Source organism: Xyrauchen texanus, chromosome 8, assembly GCF_025860055.1.
Source record: "Xyrauchen texanus isolate HMW12.3.18 chromosome 8, RBS_HiC_50CHRs, whole genome shotgun sequence".
Classification (NCBI taxonomy): Eukaryota; Metazoa; Chordata; class Actinopteri; order Cypriniformes; family Catostomidae; genus Xyrauchen; species Xyrauchen texanus.
The window spans coordinates 34,990,405-35,010,487 of record NC_068283.1 but is presented as its reverse complement, the minus strand read 5'-3'; the positions used below and the strand labels follow the sequence as shown (position 1 = coordinate 35,010,487).

At 38.5% G+C, this 20,083-nt stretch overlaps 1 protein-coding gene across 1 annotated transcript in view; it reads right to left on the bottom strand.

The window, feature by feature from the left end:
- The window catches only part of LOC127647742 (corticotropin-releasing factor receptor 1-like), a 197,074-nt gene that overhangs the window by 15,076 nt on the left and 161,915 nt on the right, over positions 1-20,083 (bottom strand). Inside the window, exons 7-11 of the mRNA XM_052132185.1 lie at positions 13,956-14,076; positions 8,929-9,082; positions 7,667-7,727; positions 4,940-5,012; positions 4,517-4,602 (exon numbers count right to left, since the gene is read on the bottom strand). Coding sequence (XP_051988145.1) covers positions 4,517-4,602; positions 4,940-5,012; positions 7,667-7,727; positions 8,929-9,082; positions 13,956-14,076 — 495 coding nt within the window. The remainder of the gene's footprint in view (positions 1-4,516; positions 4,603-4,939; positions 5,013-7,666; positions 7,728-8,928; positions 9,083-13,955; positions 14,077-20,083) is intronic.

Sequence of the window (20,083 nt, the reverse complement as noted above, 5' to 3'; positions counted from 1 at the left end):
ATTGTCATCTCTACATACCCCAGGTATGGCACTGATTGACCAGCAGCACCCTCCACTTGGAGTAAGTTGTAAAGTGACTTCACAGGGTGATTGCTAAGACTCTGGTTGTAAAAAGAGACTGGAATCGTGGTGACCTGCGAGCCAGTATCCAAAAGGCAATGATAGTCCTGTCCAGCAATCTGGATGACTGCAGAACTTTTTGAGCCCACCAGGCCCTTTGGAATCTGTATGTTTGCATTCTTTATCTGGGGCTGTGACACTTCTGCACACTTGACAGTCTTCTTTCTTTCCCTGGGACGGATTTGATCCCTTCTGGCCCCTGTCTGTCCCACAACAGGAACCAGACTCAGTTTAAATGGACGGAGTTGGAAGGGTTTTGTTGGTTGCTAGTGAACTGTTTCCTTTTACGAGCAACCAGGGAAGAATTGGGTTCATTCTCACACTGGGGACGGATGTGGCCATCCTCACCACACTGAAAACAATAACCAGGTTTGGCCTGAGTAGGTGTGGATCGACAAAGCTGCTGATTGGTGGCCCTGGCATGTGGCTTACTGTAGGTGGAAGTCTTGGGGATAGCACTGGTCTTTGACTGGCTGGTCGTTAGCATAGCTAACTGTCGCTGGACATCAGCTAGTTGTTGAGTCAGTTGCTGGGTGATGTTAACCAAAGCGGTAACGGTGGCCCCATCTTCAGGATTAACACGTGCAAACTGGGCATGAGATGTAACTTTCTGCCGTGTAGAACCCAGATATTGCTTCATTCGATGTGCTTTTGCTGCCTCTCGGTCCTCTTCAGTGCGCAAGAGGAGCAACAGCTCAGCAAAAGTGGGTGGACAAGTCTTCTTTTGTTTTAGCTGGAGCTCAGCAATCAAAGAATTGTCCCAGCATCCACGACAGAACTGGTTCAACAAATGCCGATCTACTTCAGACTCTATGACTCCTCCCCTTTTCATGGCAGAATTCAGGGCAACCTGGAGCCGTTGGAGGTAGGCAGATGGTTTCTCACCAGCATCCTGAAATGTGTCCATGAATCTAGCAAACAGTTCATCCCCATCTTGCACAGTAGCATATGCAGAGTCAAGAGTGTCTAGATACACTATAGGCAGTGTGCTGGAACTCAATTGCTTGACCATATCTGCTGCTGGAGGAAGGAGGCTCTCCACTATCCTCCTGGAGCGATGGAGGTCGGATACAGATGGATCCTTCAACAGCAGTTCTACTCCTGACCGCCAGGTGTCATAGTCAGACTCATGAGTAGGTCTGGGAAGTCGACCTGAGAAAACCCTGATCCTCTGGTGATGTACTGCACTCTCCTCATTTTTTACAATGTGCTCTACTATGTAGCGCTGAACCTAAGGTGTATGGACGTCAATGCTGGCAGTTGAATGTCTCATCCCCGGCTGCATAGGATCAGAAGGATCAATGCGGGGCTCAGCGACTGACCTGAAAGCAGCAGTGTCCACAAGGGAAACAGGAATGACTGGTGGAAACCAAGTTAATGGCTTCACTGATGGCTTTGGCAGCGTGGGCAACTCAGTACTTGGTGGATCTTCCACATGAGCTCGGAGACCGAAAGTCCAATCTGAGACATCATTGTTTTAAGCACTTCAGTGTAATCCACCCCAGTTAATTTGGCTAAATTCTGTAAATCAGACAAATACAACATAGTTTTAGCCTTAGCAATGTGATCTGTACAAACAGAAGATAGCTCCAAAATGCAACATCTATGTGTCTTTTTAGCCGAGACCCATGTGTATGGTAAAATGGGACGTAGCGCTTCCAAAGCTGCACCACTAGTAAATTCAACAACAAGCACACCATCATACTCAGATTCAGTCTCAGAAATTTTCTCAATCTCATTGACTGAACCATATTGGCTTAGAAACTCAATGACTTCATCACTTTCTGGTTCTGTTATGCCCTCCAACAGCACAGCATTTGGTAATTTGATACCACGTTTCAAAAACACATCCATTATTGTTACTGAACTGCAATAAACCCAAGTCAATACCTCAAATGTACATTAAACTCACCAATTCCTCCTGGCTGGCTCGCCACAATTATGTAGCATATATAATTACTGCAATTGTATGTAAAAATAATGGACCAGTATCAGAAGATCTTAGTTCAGCTCAAGGAGGAAGAGGTGAAGTTCAATGAACACAGACTCAAGGCTGCAGTGCAATTGTGAATTGTATTAGACAGATAAGACAACAAACATTTACAATATTTACACGTGCACATAGATAATATTCAGTTCAAAGTTATTGATGAACATACAACAATGTCAGAATTCATTCGATAATCAGTGCTTGAAGCCGCAGCAGTTCACGACACACAACTCTTAACAGGCAAAGTCCAATGAGTCCATGATGGAATAGTCCATGAAATAAACATGAATGTGTGCAGGTGTGAATATGTCTAAAGGTGTGTGCAGGTGTATCTAACGAAGCAGCTGCAGCGCCTCCTACCACACCGGCAGATGCATGCACTCCAAAGCATCAGTTTTGGGTCTAGTGGCTCGCCATCCATATACAGAACCTGGCCTGTACAAAACAGGACCAATTAATAATTAACACTGGTTCTAAGCATCACAACTATATCACCATAATCAAAATACCATAAAGTCATCATATTATCATAATCGATCTCAGTTCATTCACTTCATCATGTACATGATTCAATTTAAATACTGCATATAGCAATATAAATAATTTAACATTCAGCAAGAGTACTCTCATAAATAGACAATATTATCAATAATAGCTTCAAAATACATCTCAGAATCAAAGTGGATGACAACTTCATAATTCAACATCAACATTAAGATTACGATTAATTAATGCATTGTTCATATAAATAAGCACAGTGTATAGTCAGATTCATTACAGTTCAAACAAAAACAGCCAGCGCCAGCACCGGCTAACAAATCCATATACAATACACTATCAGCGCCATATAATACAAACAAAGACACTCACCAGTTCCCGTATCATTAAGTCACTCAAACAGCAGTCAATGAAATGGTAGAGGCATCTAAAAAGTTGGCGGGTATAACAGTTAAACCGGCAGTCTAATGAATAAAAGGTTTACAGGGCTAAACGCCTACCTGCAGCAGCTCAACACACCGGCTCCCACACACACACACCAAACAACAGCGCGCGGCCATATTTAAAGGAAAATGACGCAACTGTGTGTCAAGTCTCGCGATACTATCACAGAGTCTCGCGACAACGCGAACACAGTGCGGAGCCGCGAGAAGTGAACAAGGGCAGAAAACACCTGTGTTACACTTATCTAAAGCAATACTGCATTCTCATCCTGACTACCTGCCTAAGTTTCCTTTTTTCGACCATACATCCCTCTTGAAGCCTTCTGTCCTCCGCCGTTTATAACAATGTATCAGGAGAAATTTCACAGACTATGTCCAATCCTTGCTCTTCAGGCCTACGTCCACTGCACTAGCCAGTGGCGTAATTCAGGGCAACTATTCGTCTGCCATGGGGGCCGTAACTGGGGGCGGCCGCCACAAAACAGACAATGTCACATTGGGTGAGGGATGCTAAGCTTTGCCAGCAGGCATCAGGACTCATTCTACCAGGGGGGTCGCTTCTTCTAAAGCTCTGGCTGGGGGTGTCCCTCTACAGCATGTTTGTGATCCTTGAGTCAACATCACATCGCTCTTGTGAGCACACACTACACAACTGTAAGGGGTCCAGACACCTACAGTGCGGTGGCATGGATATTCTCGCTCCTAAAGCGCTGAATCAAGCGCAGCATTAAGTGCAGTTTTTGATAAGGGAACATCTTGGGTTACTTTGCTGTAACCCTCGTTCTCTGAAAAAGCGGAACGAGATGCTGCGCTTCATTGCCGCACTGAGGATGTCCCAGGACTGCTCTTCAGACAAAAGACCTGACAATACACCTGTGGCACTTTTACTTATAGCCCTGGTACTGCCGCATTCTGATGAAGTCACCAACAGAGGCTATACATTCTAGTCAATTTTATTGATGTGTTGCACACATATTCACAGCTGGACACTACAACGTCCAATACAAATACAAACGCTTCAAAATTAGCTTCTCAATTTGCTCATTCTGTTCCATCTTTATATATCTGACTGTACTGAATAGTCTATTTTGTAAAATGTGCCTCATCTTTACAAAATGCTTAGTACCTGGTTGCATCCCAATCCACATCCTAACCATTAAAATCGGTATTCAGAATTGGGGTTAGTGCATCCAAAATCAAAGTAAATTGATAATTATGTCAAAAGTGTGCCTGAAGAAGTATGTATGGAAAAGTGAAAGGAAAGTTGTTAGGAATGTATATGAATGAATTTTAAGGTTAAGAATTTAGCTAGTCAATAACACTTACATACAAATGAATACATAAATTGTATGATGTGGTAGAGTGTCCTAATACTGCTGCAGTGTATTACTATGTTCTAGAATTTTTTATTATTCCATTTCCACTGGAAAACCTACTTTTAGTGCTCAGAGGACGTATTGCTCACCTGTACTGAATAGTTTCTGAAGTGGTAGAAGCTCTCAGTTTAGTCATTAGGATCCTCACAATGTTGAAGAGAAAAATGAAGTTAATCTAGAGATAGAGAGAGAGAGAGAAAGAGAGAGAGAGAGAGGGTGTGTGAGACAGAGAGAGAGAGAGAGAGAGAGAGAGAGAGAGAGAGAGAGAGAGAGAGAGAGAGAGAGAGAGAGAGAGAGAGAGAGAGAGAGAGAGAGAGCAATAATAAAGCACTAAATGTCTCATGCTATTATTCCAGGTATCATTTTGAAATCTTGGGAGACACATTAAACTTCTCATGTGATGAAGAAAGAAAAACAAACAAATAAATAAATCTTGATCAATTGCCCACACACACCAAATCTTCATGTAGATACAACTGCAAGCTGAAATGAATCAAACCTTGCTGACTCACCAGTAGCACCAAGATCATGGGACCCTGGTAAATATAGTCAGTATAAATGCCAGCCCGCTTCCCAAACCAGCACCTGCACAGAAATTCAGATTCCTTACAGTGATCAAGAAGCCAAAATTTATTTTTTCAGCCATGTGTATAATTGAATGAATCCATTAATTCAAAGTGACCAGGGGTGGAAAGAGTACTGAAAAAGAAAATACTCTAGTAAAAGTAAAAGTACTGCTACTTCTTCAAAAATGTAGTTTGAGTAGACTAAAACTATCTGTTCTAAAAACTACTCAAGTAAGAGTAAAAGAGTACTGACTTGCGAAAGCAATGCCCCTTTATAATAAATACTTGATGCTGCAATTTAAAACTGTAGCACACATACCGTAATTTACATTCCCTTTTATGGCTATTTGCCAGAAAGAATAAAAAATATAGGTATTTTATAGGTGTTTGTGATTGACAACTTTTAAAATACGGTGACATGATTACAGAAATTAAAAGATGAAAAAGTTATTTTCAATATCATAATGTATGAAGTAGTTACATTAAAAATGTCACTGTTTTATTCTATTACATTCATACTTTTAAAGCTACTCTAGTTATTCAGCCAAAAGTAGTGAGTGGTTTTCTCATTTCCTTGTTAATATAGTTTGACTAATAGCCTTTTTATGACAGCCTTTTTACTCAAAACTTTATCGATATTGAGGACACATTTGAGTTTTTTTTTCAGATAAACATCATGATTGTTTTATCGCACAGCCCTATTGATATCATTGCATTCATTTCTCACAGCAGCCCAATAATCTCAGTGATAGATAGCTTTATTTCAGGCTACATTATAGACAGAATCTAGTAAGCAGAAATATTAAATTTACCTCGATATGTTTCTCAAAATTAGAGGCAGGATTAATGCTGATATCTGGCTTGAGCAAGTTAAACTCACATGACACAGTCAAGCAATTGGCCTTTTTAACGGCAAAAAGCCCTTTCAGTTGCGGCCCTGATGTTCAGGTGTTCAACTGTGTTTAAGGCATCTTCCACATCCATAACAGTTGGCACTGATCTACAGCTGCCATTCAAGTTTTTTAAGTGTGATTTGATTTGACGGGAGTCACGAGACTATCTCTAGCCAATCATGATGATAGATAAAAATAAAATCAGGACAGGGAAATAGGGAACAAAGACAGTGGGAAAATAGCTGTTAAAAGTACAGTTACAGCACTTAAAATGAACTCAATTAAAAGTAAAAGTATTTTAAAAAACTGCTTAAAGAGTACAATTCCTGGAGAAAACTACTTAATTACAGTAACGTGAGTATTTGTAATTTTTACTTTACACCCCTGAAAGTGACTTACAACGTATTCAAGGTAAACATTTGAGTTTGTGTGTTTTCTGGGAATCAAACCAATGACCTCAGCATTGCAAGCACCATGCTCTACCATTTGAGCTGCAGGAAATGTGTAAGATCCTTGCGATTTGACTTAGGTATATTATTAATATTTTGACCACTTTTCTTCAGTGTGACTGTGTCCATGTAACAATGCTATAATGGAATTTGGGGAGAATAATATATTATTCTAGCCCAGTGATTAAACAAGCAAATCCAGCAAAGTGATTAAAGCAGATCCACTGGGGGAGAAAAATAAAATAATAATAATAAATAAAATAAACAAGCTTTTCAAAAGAATAAAAGCAACAAAGCAAAGAAGAGGGAAATATGTAGTCCCTTGGGCTGATATGCACCTGATTTGTTAATTCAGCAGATACAGTTGGATAGACTGTGTAATCAAACCTGCCTCGGCTGAGTGTGTTAGTTTTACAGGATTGGAGCGAGATGGAGTTTGGGGAATATGTTTGAATGGCAAAATGGTGTCACTTGTGGAGCTCAACCAAAAATATGCACAGAATCATCCAGGTAAAACAGGCTAAAAAAGACACATTCTCGTGTTTTCAAGTGTGTTTGTCTAAAAATATTGTTGTGAGGCGTATACGGCAGTGCTTCTCAACTGGTTTTGCTTCAGGCACCAGATTTTAGATTGAACGTATAGTAGCGACTGATCACTGTCACAAAATGCAACATGTATATAATGTAGCCTGGGCTGTAATTTATTATACCTTGCTGTAATTTTGTTCATTTTGTTTTCTAGGATGAGGGTAAGTCATGCGACCTTCCATTTTACCATCTGCATTATTTGGCTTGCTTCTACAACATGAATTTGTGGCACAATATTGTAGAGTCTGATTGAACATACAGCCTTTAGCATCAACAACAGAAGATATGGGAAGCGTTCTCTCCTCTTATCTATACATGATTAAATGGTAAATTGGATATTATAATTTGCATTTAGCACTGTTTTCGCTGCTGTTTGTGATATCAAAACACGACCCACCAGTAGAGAACCAATGATCTACATTACTGTATATAGCAGATAAAATAGTGTAAGTGACATTTTGGGTATTTAAGGGAGAATTAAATCTGCCTTTATCATGGATCGATTGTTTAATGTCCAGAAGAAAGGGTAGATGACACAGATAATTGGAGTTAATCTAACCCTTAATTGTGTTTATAGTGAATGAGGTGATGGAGTTTGTTTTGTGTGTGTGTGTGTGTGTGTGTGTGTGTGTGTGTGTGTGTGTGTGTGTGTGTGTGTGTGTGAGTGAAAAGCAGGAATAATACAGAGGTAAAAATGAACACCACAACAATGACAACAACAACAACAACAAAAGGAAACTCACTTTTCGTTGTCATAATATAGTTTGCCAATGGCCCATGCAACAATAATGGGGAATGGAATACCTGTGAAAAGCAAAAAAAAAAACAAAAAAACAGAGCAAATGTCCACCCACTCTCATTAATTTGAAAATCAAAGGCATTATACAAACTGTATAACTGATTTCATTAAAAAGCAATGAGATAAATCCTTGGCAAAGACTCATTTGCAATGTCCCATTTATTTTTAACAAGGACAATTCTAGGCTTGTTTATTCACAGACAATTTGCCCATAGTTCAGAAGAAAAGCTGTTCCAATTGTAGTCCTCATTAGAGTAATGTGTCTTTTCAAGTCAGTAATTGACAGTACTTTAATCTTTGATGTTTTTAAAGTAATTTTAAAGTCAACATGAAATAAAAATCGAACTTTTTTACTTTTTATTGCTCATGTTATTGTTCTTATCATGCACAATTAATCTATGCATATTATTCCAGTTAAAGAAAATGGTTGTCTTTCTAATCTTTCATAAATGTACCCCTTAAATGACTTTCCTTTCCAAATGACATTACAATTCTTTTCACAACATCCCCTCTAACAACCTGGCTCCATTTTGGTATTGAACACTTTTCACAACCCAATAAATGCCCAATGGATAAAATCAAATCTCACCCATTAATATCCAGTTTTATATAAGTATTACATCAAGATTATCCATTGAACATTAATCACATGTAATTTCATATGACTATGCATGCCTAACAATAAAATGTTTGATGACTAAAATTGTTTCATGTGGCAAGATCTACATAAAAATTATTTATAGTTTTTTATGACTGTTTGACTAGATTAGGTTACACCAACAAAAATATTTTTAATGCATAAGCAAAGTATCAATAACTCCTTAAAGGGATCCTGACCAAATGTTTTTAATTCTTTTGTGATTAATTCACCCTTGCGTTGCATCAACACAAAAGGAGATTCAGCAAAATGTTAGGGACGGACAGCCTCAGTCACCATTCACTTTCATTGTATGGAAGAAATATGTAGTGAAAGTCAATGGTGACAGTGGCTGTAAGTGCCAAACATTCTGCATTTGTGTCCCACAGAGTAAAGACATCCATATGGTTTTGGAACAACATGAGGGTGAAAAAATAATGATTGTATCGTGTCCCTTTAAGGAATCAATTGTATTAGTTCGCTTATTACACTGTACGTTGGTTATTTCAATATTAATGACAAAACTGCTTTGTAACTTCACTGATATTAGCGCATAATGGGATACTTACACCAGCCTATACAGATGAACATCCACTTCCTCAGTTTGTCTGTGGAGTAGGTCAGCACTATGGCTGTGTGCAGATAGCAGCCCTCTCCAAACATCCAGAAGAAGTTTGTCACATGGAAATAATTATACGCTGCTGTGACCAGCCTGCACCAGATCTAAGAGAGATGAGAGAAAGAGAAATCCAGTCAGATGTTTAGAAACATCCTCAATGGTGCCTGAGGAAATCGCCATGCCACTTCTTGTTAGCATTTGCCGTTTTTTAAACCGCTTTTATTTAACAGCTTTAGGAAATGAAAGCTTTGGTTTGTTTGTGTGTGTGAATAGGCAAGTCTTTATGACTGAAGACGAGTTCAAAAACCAAGCAGGAGATAAAACCTGGCTTTTCCAAGGGAGGGGACATTACAGATGGGAAGAGTGGGATATGGGGTCTGAAATGAGGCCCTGGGATGGAGCAGATTTAGATGAAAGTATGACGCATGCCAGTGAGTTATAGATGACATCCACATTAACCCGTTTTCATTTGAAAATTCAGCTTCAGCTTTCTTACATTATACTTTTTCAGTGTGTGTGTTAATGGAGAGTGTTTCCATTAAATTAAATGAATCTTTTGAAACCATGGCAAAAGGTTCAATATAGATTGCTTCCCCTTTTAAGGATTTTATTTTTCTTTGTCTTAATGCAAGTAAATGTCATAGTTAATTAAAGGCATAGTTCACCTAAAAATGAAAATTCTCTCATCATTTACTCACCCTTATGCCATCTAAGATGTGTGTCTTTCTTTCTTCTGCAGAACACAAAGAAAGATTTTTTGAAAACTATATCAGCTCTATAGGTACATACAGTGAAATGAATGGTGACCAAATGAACATCAAAAGATCAATATTCAAGTCCTTTGTAACTATAAATCTCCACTTACACCTTCTGACAGTGAAAAGTGGAGATTTATAGTAAAAAATTGTTTCTTACCCACACCTATCATATATCTTCTGAAGACATGGATTTAACCACTGGAGCCATATGAACTACTTTTATGCCACCTTTTTGTGATTTTTGGAGCTTCAAAATCCTTGTCACAATTCACATGCATTTTATGGACATTCTTCTGAAAACCTTTGTTTGTGTCATACACATCTGTGATGGCATACGGGTAAGTAAATGATGAGAATTTTCATTTTTGGATGAAATATCCTTTAAATATTGAATATCAATTGCTTTCACAGTTTATCACTAAAAATGTTGAAATAATGATAATAACAGTACATAGCCTACAGTATATAAGAACCAGGGGAACCTGAATGTGAGTTAGCAACAATCAGGAACATGTTAAAAAAGAGGCATAAAGGAATAATAAAAAACAGGAGAGATGTTTATCAGAGACGTATGATCAGTTCTGCTGATCAGCAGGGGAAGAAGGCAGATCTGCTGCTGACATTTGCATGAGACACATGTGTACACCAAACTCTATGAGTGTGAAACGGCACTGTTTAATCCAGTTCAATCCCAGCCTCTGCTCCTTTGTGTTGGCAATATTTCAACATTAGGGCCTGTCTCTTGAGAAGATAAAAATCTGTCACTCTCGGCTCCAGACTGAAGATTACAGCTTTGAGTTATGACTGGAGTGGAGGTACAAGTGTCACTGAAAGATTATAAAGTTTCAGACCTGTGGTTTCTCTGTAAAAAAGGGGATGACACACTTTTACCCCACTCTCAGAAACTGCAAGAAAAGAAAAATTATTTTCTAATTATTTTAGCCTCATGGGTGTGAGAAACTATAGAAGACACATTTTTGACAGGCATTAATTGAGATAGGATAAAAATTAAAAGGTTCTCCAGTCATAAAGCCCTCCAGCTTTCAGTACTTCTGAAGATTTTCACTTCATTTCACTTCACACTTTTTTCATAATAAGCCCCATGGTGTGAAAGGAATTTAAGACCTTGCAGAGATTGTAAGCTTCTTTGTAATCATTATTACTAATTTTGCAGTTGTTTACTGAACAATATCTTTCATTAACTGTATAAATTCTTGTCAACGTGGCATTTGTACCCAATAAATGTGCTACTTTCCACTGTAAAACATTGCCATAAGGAGATTGTTTGCTTTGACTGAATGCATCCCACATAATAAAAACACTTATATATAACACTGCAATTTTATAGCAACATTTTATTAATTTTAGAGCAGAGGTTTTCAATTTGTGAGGCAGCGCGGGGAAAATAAATCATAACAGTTCACGTCTGTACACATCTGTCCTGCTAGCTTGCATGTTAAAGTGCATGTTATGCATATGCATGTTGCAAAATGGATCGCTTTGTAGTGCCTACAAAATAAAAGTCTACAGGAGAGGAGGCAGATTCTGGGCTGAGCAAAAAATGGAGGAAGTATGATCACGAATATTTAAAGTTGGGATTTTTCGTGGACCGAATTATGCGCCGCTGCCTCAGTGTGTTATTTGCAAAGAGGTGCTAGCAAATGATTGTATGAGACCCTGTAAGCTCCAGCGTCACATTGAGGCCAAGCTCTAGTCTGGTGGCCAAGCCACTGGAATTTTTTGACAGAAAGCTGAAAGATTTGCAAACATAAAAGAGAGTAATCCAGACTTTTAGCTCCGTTAATATCAAGGCGACTGAAGCATTATATCGCGTTGCTTTACGTATAGGACTATGTTTCCCCACCTCTCTCGAAAAGGCTACGAATGTCCTCATCCCCTTTACCCCCACTTACTTATGTGAGTGCGGGTTTCCACTTTGAACCTGCTTAAAAGCAAATACCGTCCAAGGCAGCAGGTGGAGGATGCTTTACGTTTATTACTTTCTACCGTGCAGCCCCGCATCAATCACCTGTGCGTATCAAAAAGTCATTGTTCCCACTGATGTAGGGGTGAAGTAAATGAAGAGGCAAAATCGGCAATCAAATTTTTTTCTTATCTTTTTATTTTTTTTTTGCTTAATGTAGGCCTATATGAAAGTGATTTTTACGCATTTGATTCTGTGACAAAACAGCACTGTAAATAGCTGTCACAGCTGTCTTCAAGAGCTCTAGGGGGAGGCTCACTTTCACCCAATTTGAAAACCCCTGCCTTAGAGGTTACCAAAGTGCTTTACACTGTGTCCCATTCACACACACATTCACACTCACACTCATAACACCATTAGTGTTAATGCAAGGTGCTAGCCTGCCATTGGGAGCAACTTGGGGTTCAGTGTCTTGCCCAAGGACACTTCGGCATGTGGAGTCATGTGGGCTGGGAACCATCAGCCCTGTGATTAGCGGCCGACCCGCTCTACCACCTGAGCCACATAGACTACATCTATGACACTGTATTTACACAATTTAATTCCCTCAATGTTAAACAACCTCCAGTCCCTGTTATCTCTAAAATGGCCCAATGTAATTTATTTTATAAACCTGGCAAGCCACCAGTTGCCACTAACATTTTATATCCATATTTTTGTTTTTTGAGCCTCATGTTGTGTTGAGATTTACTTTTTATTGACATATTATTGTTTTTATGTTTGGAGTCTCAGATACGTTTAAAAATAATAACAGCCATTTCAAAAATAACTTCTTATTTTCATTTAAATTCTTTTAAAGGAATATTCTGGGCTCAATACAAGTTAAGCTCAATCGTTTTTTTTTTTTTTTTGTTGAATGAGTTTAACTTGTACTGAACCTGGCATATTCCTTTAATAATCCTCTGACCTACTCAAAACCCAGTGGTCAGATAGTACTGAGGCCATTTCCCTCTATTTTAAAACAAATTAGATATGCACTTTCAGACATATCTATTTCTGTTTAGGGTAAATTTGACCTAAGCAAAATCACATGGCAGAAAAATACTATAAAATAAATAAAAATAAACAAATGTCATGAGTTTATCTAAGCAAGTGAAAATTCATTACATTTATTTGTGTTCTTTCTTGGGGTATCTGATAGCCCAAAGAATGTACCTTTAAGCTGTACATTTTCAAGACATGTTTTTATTTATTTATTTTTTATAACCAGTTTTCAAAAAATTAGTAAAAGCCATGACATATGAACCTGATACTTCAATGTTAAGTATGTTTTTGAGCAGTTAAAAGGGCCTTGAGGTCTCTCACCCAAAACGGAACATGTGGATTAAACATCCGAAAGGATTTCAGATCTCTCTTAGAATGGAAATTAGGAGAATTATGCCACTGCTGTCTACACAAAGACCAGAAGGAATGTTTAAAAACTACTTCCACCATTAAATCCCTTTAACTTTTTGGTTCTCTTTTTACAATCACCCTCTTTAGGGGAGATCCAGCTCAGAGGTGGAATTAATGCACCACTGTACATAATCTAAGCATGGAGAGCCAATTAAGCCGGTCTTGCTGAAAAGACTGATAAAGAATAGGTATAAATTATGCTTTGGCAACAGCAAAAGATAAGTATCAAGGACAAACTTGGTGCTATCGGATTCTGATACCTTCTGAAAAGCCATGTGCATCATAAATTCCAATACGAGGCTGAATTTCAATTGATTATCAAGTGCTTGAAGAAAGCAGTTGGAGCATGTTTGGAAAGACTCCTTTGGGACTAGTATTGACATGGTGTTAGATTAATTAATTGCTTAGCTCAGATGAGTTGATTAAGGAAGCACAGAAATCTGGAGGGTAATTAATTTTCTAGGAGGCACAGTAGCTGGAGACTCACAGGCCTAGCTCTGACACACACATCTAGATTTGACTATGCCATGCAATCTCACTAGTCAGGCTTCCACCTGTTATGAGACTGCAGAAATGTAGCCCTAGGTTTTAGAGACAGTTTTTCAGCGCAATTAATAAGGGAGATAGAAACCTGCTTCTCTGCATGTGTGCGAACAAAATGAGGAAATACTGAAAGAGAACAATGGATGGTTAAGGCATAAAAGACAGGGGGTGTGTGTTTTGTGAGAAAGAAAATAGGATTATGTGCACACCGTTTGTGTATTTTGACAGGAAAGTAATGACAGGAGGAGAGGATATTCTCACAAGTGTGTGTATTTGTATTTGTGATTATTTACTCACCACATTGCTCTCATGCACCTCTGGATTCATGGTGAGCTGCACTACGAACCAGGTGGCATTCCGCAGGATAAATGCTGTAATCAGGTTCCAGTGGATGATATTTCTCAGACACCGAATACTCCTGAGAATGGAGGGGGAATGTAAGATGGAGGAGGAAAAATATGGAAAGAAAGAAACAAGATTTTCTTTCGTTTGTTGATTTTCACAGTGTCTTTGTGTTTCTCCACTTTTGCAAGTGAAATATCAATACAAAATGCATCTTTTTCTCCAACCACCCACAATCCAGTAACCAGTCCCAATTTACTAAACTCCCAAATAACAGGTACCAATTTGCTTATGGAATCCATGAAATTGCGTGTGCACGTCTTTCGTGGCGTGTTGCGGGTAATTTACTAAGAAAAACTGCACAAATAAATACACGTGCAAATATTTTAGACACACCCTCCAAAAGGAGACTTTTGCATGGGATAATTGCACCAAATGCATGCTTACAGCTCTCAAAAGATACCATTTGTTTTTTAATTCAATATTTAGTCGATATTTAGCAAGTGTAGAGCAGTTGTTGAGAATACCTGTGTATTACACTCTTCTCTTGAAATGTATCAGAATGATTAAGAAGCAGAGGACAAAAATGCTTCAATTCATCATTCACAAAGAATTTCTTTTTTTATTAAATAGATTAAATACAGGTAGATGGAAACTTTTTGCCACTGGTGGCACCACTGGTGTATTTTAAAATTGAATCTGAATTTCAGAAGGCCTATGTTATCAGTTATGATTTTGAGTTCTAACATAAACAAATAAACATTTTTTCTAATGAAAACATTATTTAATATAACATTAATTTGTGTCATAAATACATTTTCTATGTATTCTGCATTTTTAAAGTCACGGAATGACAGCATGATACACAGTGCAAATCAGATTAATACCTGTCTTTCATTTGTATAAATTTGAATGACTTTCAGGCTTGACAAATCACATTGCGTGATCAATTTAAATAATTTGCATTGACACTGCCCTTTTTACTGCTCATTTGGAGGCATGCCTCTTAAATACATATTCATTTCAGGGAAACTGAAATGCCAACAAAAAATTACCAAGATGTGCAATTCTTATAAGACTGTGTTAGTGGATCATTTTAAAGGGATTATTTTAAATGCATTAAAATAGTGTGAATGTGAATATGTAAAATAGGTTAAGCTCATTTGATGGCTTTTTTAACGTTATGATGATTACCACAAAAAGTTATTTGACTCAAACACATTTTTTCTTTGTCTTAATTTTTCTTTTTTATAATTTTACTGTTAAAAATCATGCATTTTTTGAGCTGTAAATCTGTTGAAATCATTGTTCCCTGGTTTACAGGGTTTACACCATCATGACAACAAAGTTGTAATATTGGATTTAAGTTTACACAGAAGAGGTTAGTAAGCAATTTTATCACACTAAAATCATGATAACACATAATGAATACCAGCTGAAAGTGATCATCCCTATGCCCAACTTACTTCGAAGGACAGATCTCTTGATGTGGGCACTGAAGGGAGCATGAAAGTCTTGTTAAAGGGCTCTTCGTGAAAAAAATAAATAACTAAAAATGATAGTTTTCTTTCTTTCATTTGGAACAAGTGGCTTCCCCTTCTTGCAATGCCCTTCAAGAGTGCAAAATGTTGTCGATGTGGGTCACTCTTGGGAGCTCCAAACACCTCTGATCTTCGAGAAAAGGCCAATGAGAATTGGTGAGTGGCATTTTTCATGCCTCTCACCCGGACAAACAGGTATAAAAGGAGCTGGCTCACAACCACTCATTCAGGTTTTGTGCTGAGGAGCCGAGACAGGGTCCCGGACATTACAGCTGATAGTACAGCATTGTGGTAAGAGGGACACAACATCTTGTTCCCTCCATCAGGGAACGGAGGTTACGACAGTAACTGAAATGTGTCCCTTTAGTCACTCACTCGACTCTGTTAAGTGGACTGCTGATGCAGGTGCAGGATACATTTATGCATTTGGCAGACTAGACATATTAGCACACATATTGGATCCGGCTGAGAATTCCGAAGAAGAAGTGCACGTCTTAACCTCACGGAGGGGAAAGGCGCTGTACGCAAGCTGTATACCTGGCCAGCTGTCCCGTAAACTTACCTGTTCGTGCCTGACAATGCACGGAACAAAACCGGCTCAACTCGGAGACCACAAAATCTTGCAAAGGTATTGGGTGCTGCCCAGCCCCCTGCCCTGCATATGTCTGCTAGAGAGGTGCCATTGGCCAGTGCCCACAAGGATGCCAGACTCCTCATAGAGTGTGCTCGTATTCCCAAAGGGGCGGGCACGGCCTGGGCCTGGTATGCCAGCACGATGGCGTACACGATCCAGTGGGAAAGCTTCTGTTTAGAGACAGTGTTCCCTTTCTGCTGTCCGCCAAAGCAGACAAAGAGCTGCTCAGAGAATGCTGTTGATTGAGCTTAACTTGTATTGAAGAGAACATTCCTTAAACAAGTAATGGAGAAAAGCTTTAGAATCAGGTGTATATCCATGTGTTGTGTTGATCTTGATTTTGTACAGTATAAAGTATACAAGATCACGTTAGTCTGCTGTTTCCTTCACAACCTAGAACTCAAAACTGAAACTCTGCAAGATCAGGAATTGCCCTGTGCAAATTGCACTCAGCACAACATTTCTGGCCATGTTTGTGCTGTTACCTGATTTGCATAATTCCTTTAGTGAATCAGGTGCTAAAGCACTGCAAACAATGCATGTAATTAAGCCAATGTTAGGAGATGCAACTCATTCTTGGTCCCTCCTGAGTTTATTTTGTGTTTGTTTATTCACAGCACCATTAAACAACAGATTTCATGTTGTTTTATTGGCTGTAGTTCCATAGTGTTGTTGACTTTCCTCTGTGTGCATTCCCATCAGACCACATTATGTTTAACTTCAAATGGCACACCGACTGTGTAATGCGGTTGCATCCTAAAGTAATCCATATTTTATATCCAGCACTCACTTAATATAAACACATTGAGTTTTACAGCCTAGCTGAACATGACTTCTAAAACAATTTGCTGTAGAATTGACTTTCATCACAGTGACTGTTTTTATATGCTGTTTTTCCATCAACATGCCTTTGTTTTGGCCATTTCCATTATGTAACGGTTACCCTGTCTTGTCTCACTGTTGCCCTTTGTTTGTAATTTTGTCACATTTGTTATTCCGTAGTTTTCACTTTTGTCACCCTTGTACCTCCATAGTCTTGTTTTCCCTCATGTTCACTGTTTTCACCTGCCCTTGTTAATTTGCCTTTGGTTTCTGTTAATCACCTTGTCACCTAGTTTGTGTTCTGTTTGTTCATTGGCCCCTTTTCCCATGTTTTTGTATTTATATCCTGGTTTTTGGTTTAGTCCTTGTCTGTCGTTGAATGCTGTTGTACGTAGTTTGTGCTTGCTCCCATGCCTGTGTTCCAGTTCCTGTGTTTTCATGTTTTGTTTTCATTTGCCCATCGTGGTAGTTTTGTTTATTCCATGCCTGTGTTCCCGTTCCTGTGTTTTGTTTCTGTAACGAATGAGGTCGGAGTCAGACAAGGGATGAGGATCCAAATGCGGGTTTATTGATTAAAGGAAACAAACAGGCATGAATAAACAAAACTACCACGATGGGCAAATGAAAACAAAACACGAAAACACAGGAACTGGAACACGGGAACGGAATAAACAAAACTACCACGATGGGCAAATGAAAACAAAACACAGGAACTGGAACACAGGCATGGGAGCAAGCACAAACTACGTACAACAGCATTCAACGACAGACAAGGACTAAACCAAAAACCAGGATATAAATACAAAAACATGGGAAAAGGGGCCAATGAACAAACAGAACACAAACTAGGTGACAAGGTGATTAACAGAAACCAAAGGCAAATTAACAAGGGCAGGTGAAAACAGTGAACACGAGGGAAAACAAGACTATGGAGGTACAAGGGTGACAAAAGTGAAAACTAAGGAATAACAAAAGTGACAAAATTACAAACAAAGGGCAACAGTGAGACAAGACAGGGTAACCATTACACATTATCAAACATGATGTTAAAAAGGAAAGTTCAAAATAAAATGAAAATTATGTCATCATTTATTCACCCTAATGTTGAATTTGTTTCTCCATGCAACACAAAAGGAGATTTTAGGCAGAATGTTATCTTTTGCCACTTTCATTGTATGGAAAGAAAAAATGCAATAAAAGTGAATGGTGCCTGAGGCTACCATTTTGCCTAAAATCTCCTTTTTATGTTACATGATTTTTTGGGTGAAGTACCCCTTATAGGATCTTTCTTTGTGTGTTTTATACTCCAGAAATATCCTTCAGACCAGTGCCTACAAAAAACTAAATAAACATTAAGATCAGAATGCTTCTTGAAAGACTGCACTCTTACATTTAAAACAGGTTTCAAATAATTTTAAGACAGTAAAGAATCTGCTCTTATAAGCAACACACTAAACTGGCAGTCAGGAGATTGTCAGTGTGGAGTAGGTCAAGAAGCTGAGCGCAAACTCAAAGCACTTTGAGTGAACCTAACGTTCACACTGATTTGTGCCATAAAGAGAACATTGCACTAATGGAAATCACAGCCAAGTCTACTACAGTGTACTTATCAATAAACACAGTCAGAAAGGCTAAAGAATATATAATGTAGAATATGCTGCATGTGTTGGGATGTTAGAATTGCCTCAAGATGCACTTCTTTGAATGCTTCTATTTTCAACAACAAATTTGCCTAAAAATGTAATCACTGGCTACTCCTCCCTTCGGACTTTCATCCAAAATCCAAAATCCAGTTTCATTCACACACCGTCATGTTTTTCCATCTCGTATGACTTTCATTCTTCCGTGCAACACAAAGTTATGAGATGTTAGGCAGAATGTTAGGCTCAGTCATCATTCATTTTCATTGCATGGAACAAATTATGCATTGAAAATGAATTGTGGTCTTTCTCTTACGTAACAGCATAAATCACTAGTGTTACTCCAAGGTCAACTTAGCTTTGATATCAGCTTTAGGCTGAAGCAGGTATTTACAACTAACCAAAGACCAGTAGCGGATCCTGGCATAGGCGATATAGGCATTCAATACTCTCTGGGGAGGCACAACAGGGTACCTGTTCTTCTATTCTATTCTATTTGAAAAATAAATGCTTGGGAGTCTAAAATGTATGATTCCTATTGACACACTAAAGCTGAAAATATTATTTACCATCTTAACACAAATGTTTTTGTGAAGCATCTTAAGTGCCTAAGACTACACAGACACACACACACACACACACACACACACACACACACACACACACACACACACACACACACACACACACACACACACACATAGTTACTGAATTTCTATATTCATTGTCTAGTTATTTTTATGTAAAGGGGTAAAAATTAAAATACTCTCATCATTTACCCTCATGCCATTCCAGAAACGGCTTTCTTTCTTTGCCGAATTTAAATTAATATTTTTAGATTAATATTTAAGCTCTCCAGGCCCATCAAATGCAAGTGAATGTTGGCCAGAACTTTGAAGCTCCAAAAAGCACACATAAAAGCAGCATAAAAGTAATCCATAAGACTCCAGTGGTTAAATCTATGTCTTCAGAGTGATATGATATGTGCGGGTGAGAAATAGATCAATATTTAAGTCCCTTTTTACTCTAAATTTCCTCTTACACTTTCAGATGTGAAAGTGAAACTAAACAGGCATCAAATGTGACTTTCAGATGTGAAAATGGAGATTTAGAGTATAAAAAGGACTTAAATAATGATTTGTTCCTCATGTTGTTGTTGTAGATATTAAGGGGTGCGCCACGTCAGATCTCGCTTAGGGCACCAAGTAAGCCAGAACCGCCACAGCCAAATATGCGATTTATGCGATATGCAGCTAAACTGATCCCAGATCAGAAGAACAACTTATACCAGCACCATGTATAAGACTAGATTTTCATGCCCTGAAGGCAATGACAGTGCTAGCAAGGTACAAATTAATAACGCAGGCACTGTCATTGCCTTCAGGGCATGAAAATCTAGTCTTATACATGGTGCTGGTATAAGTTGTTCTTCTGATTCAATTCGTA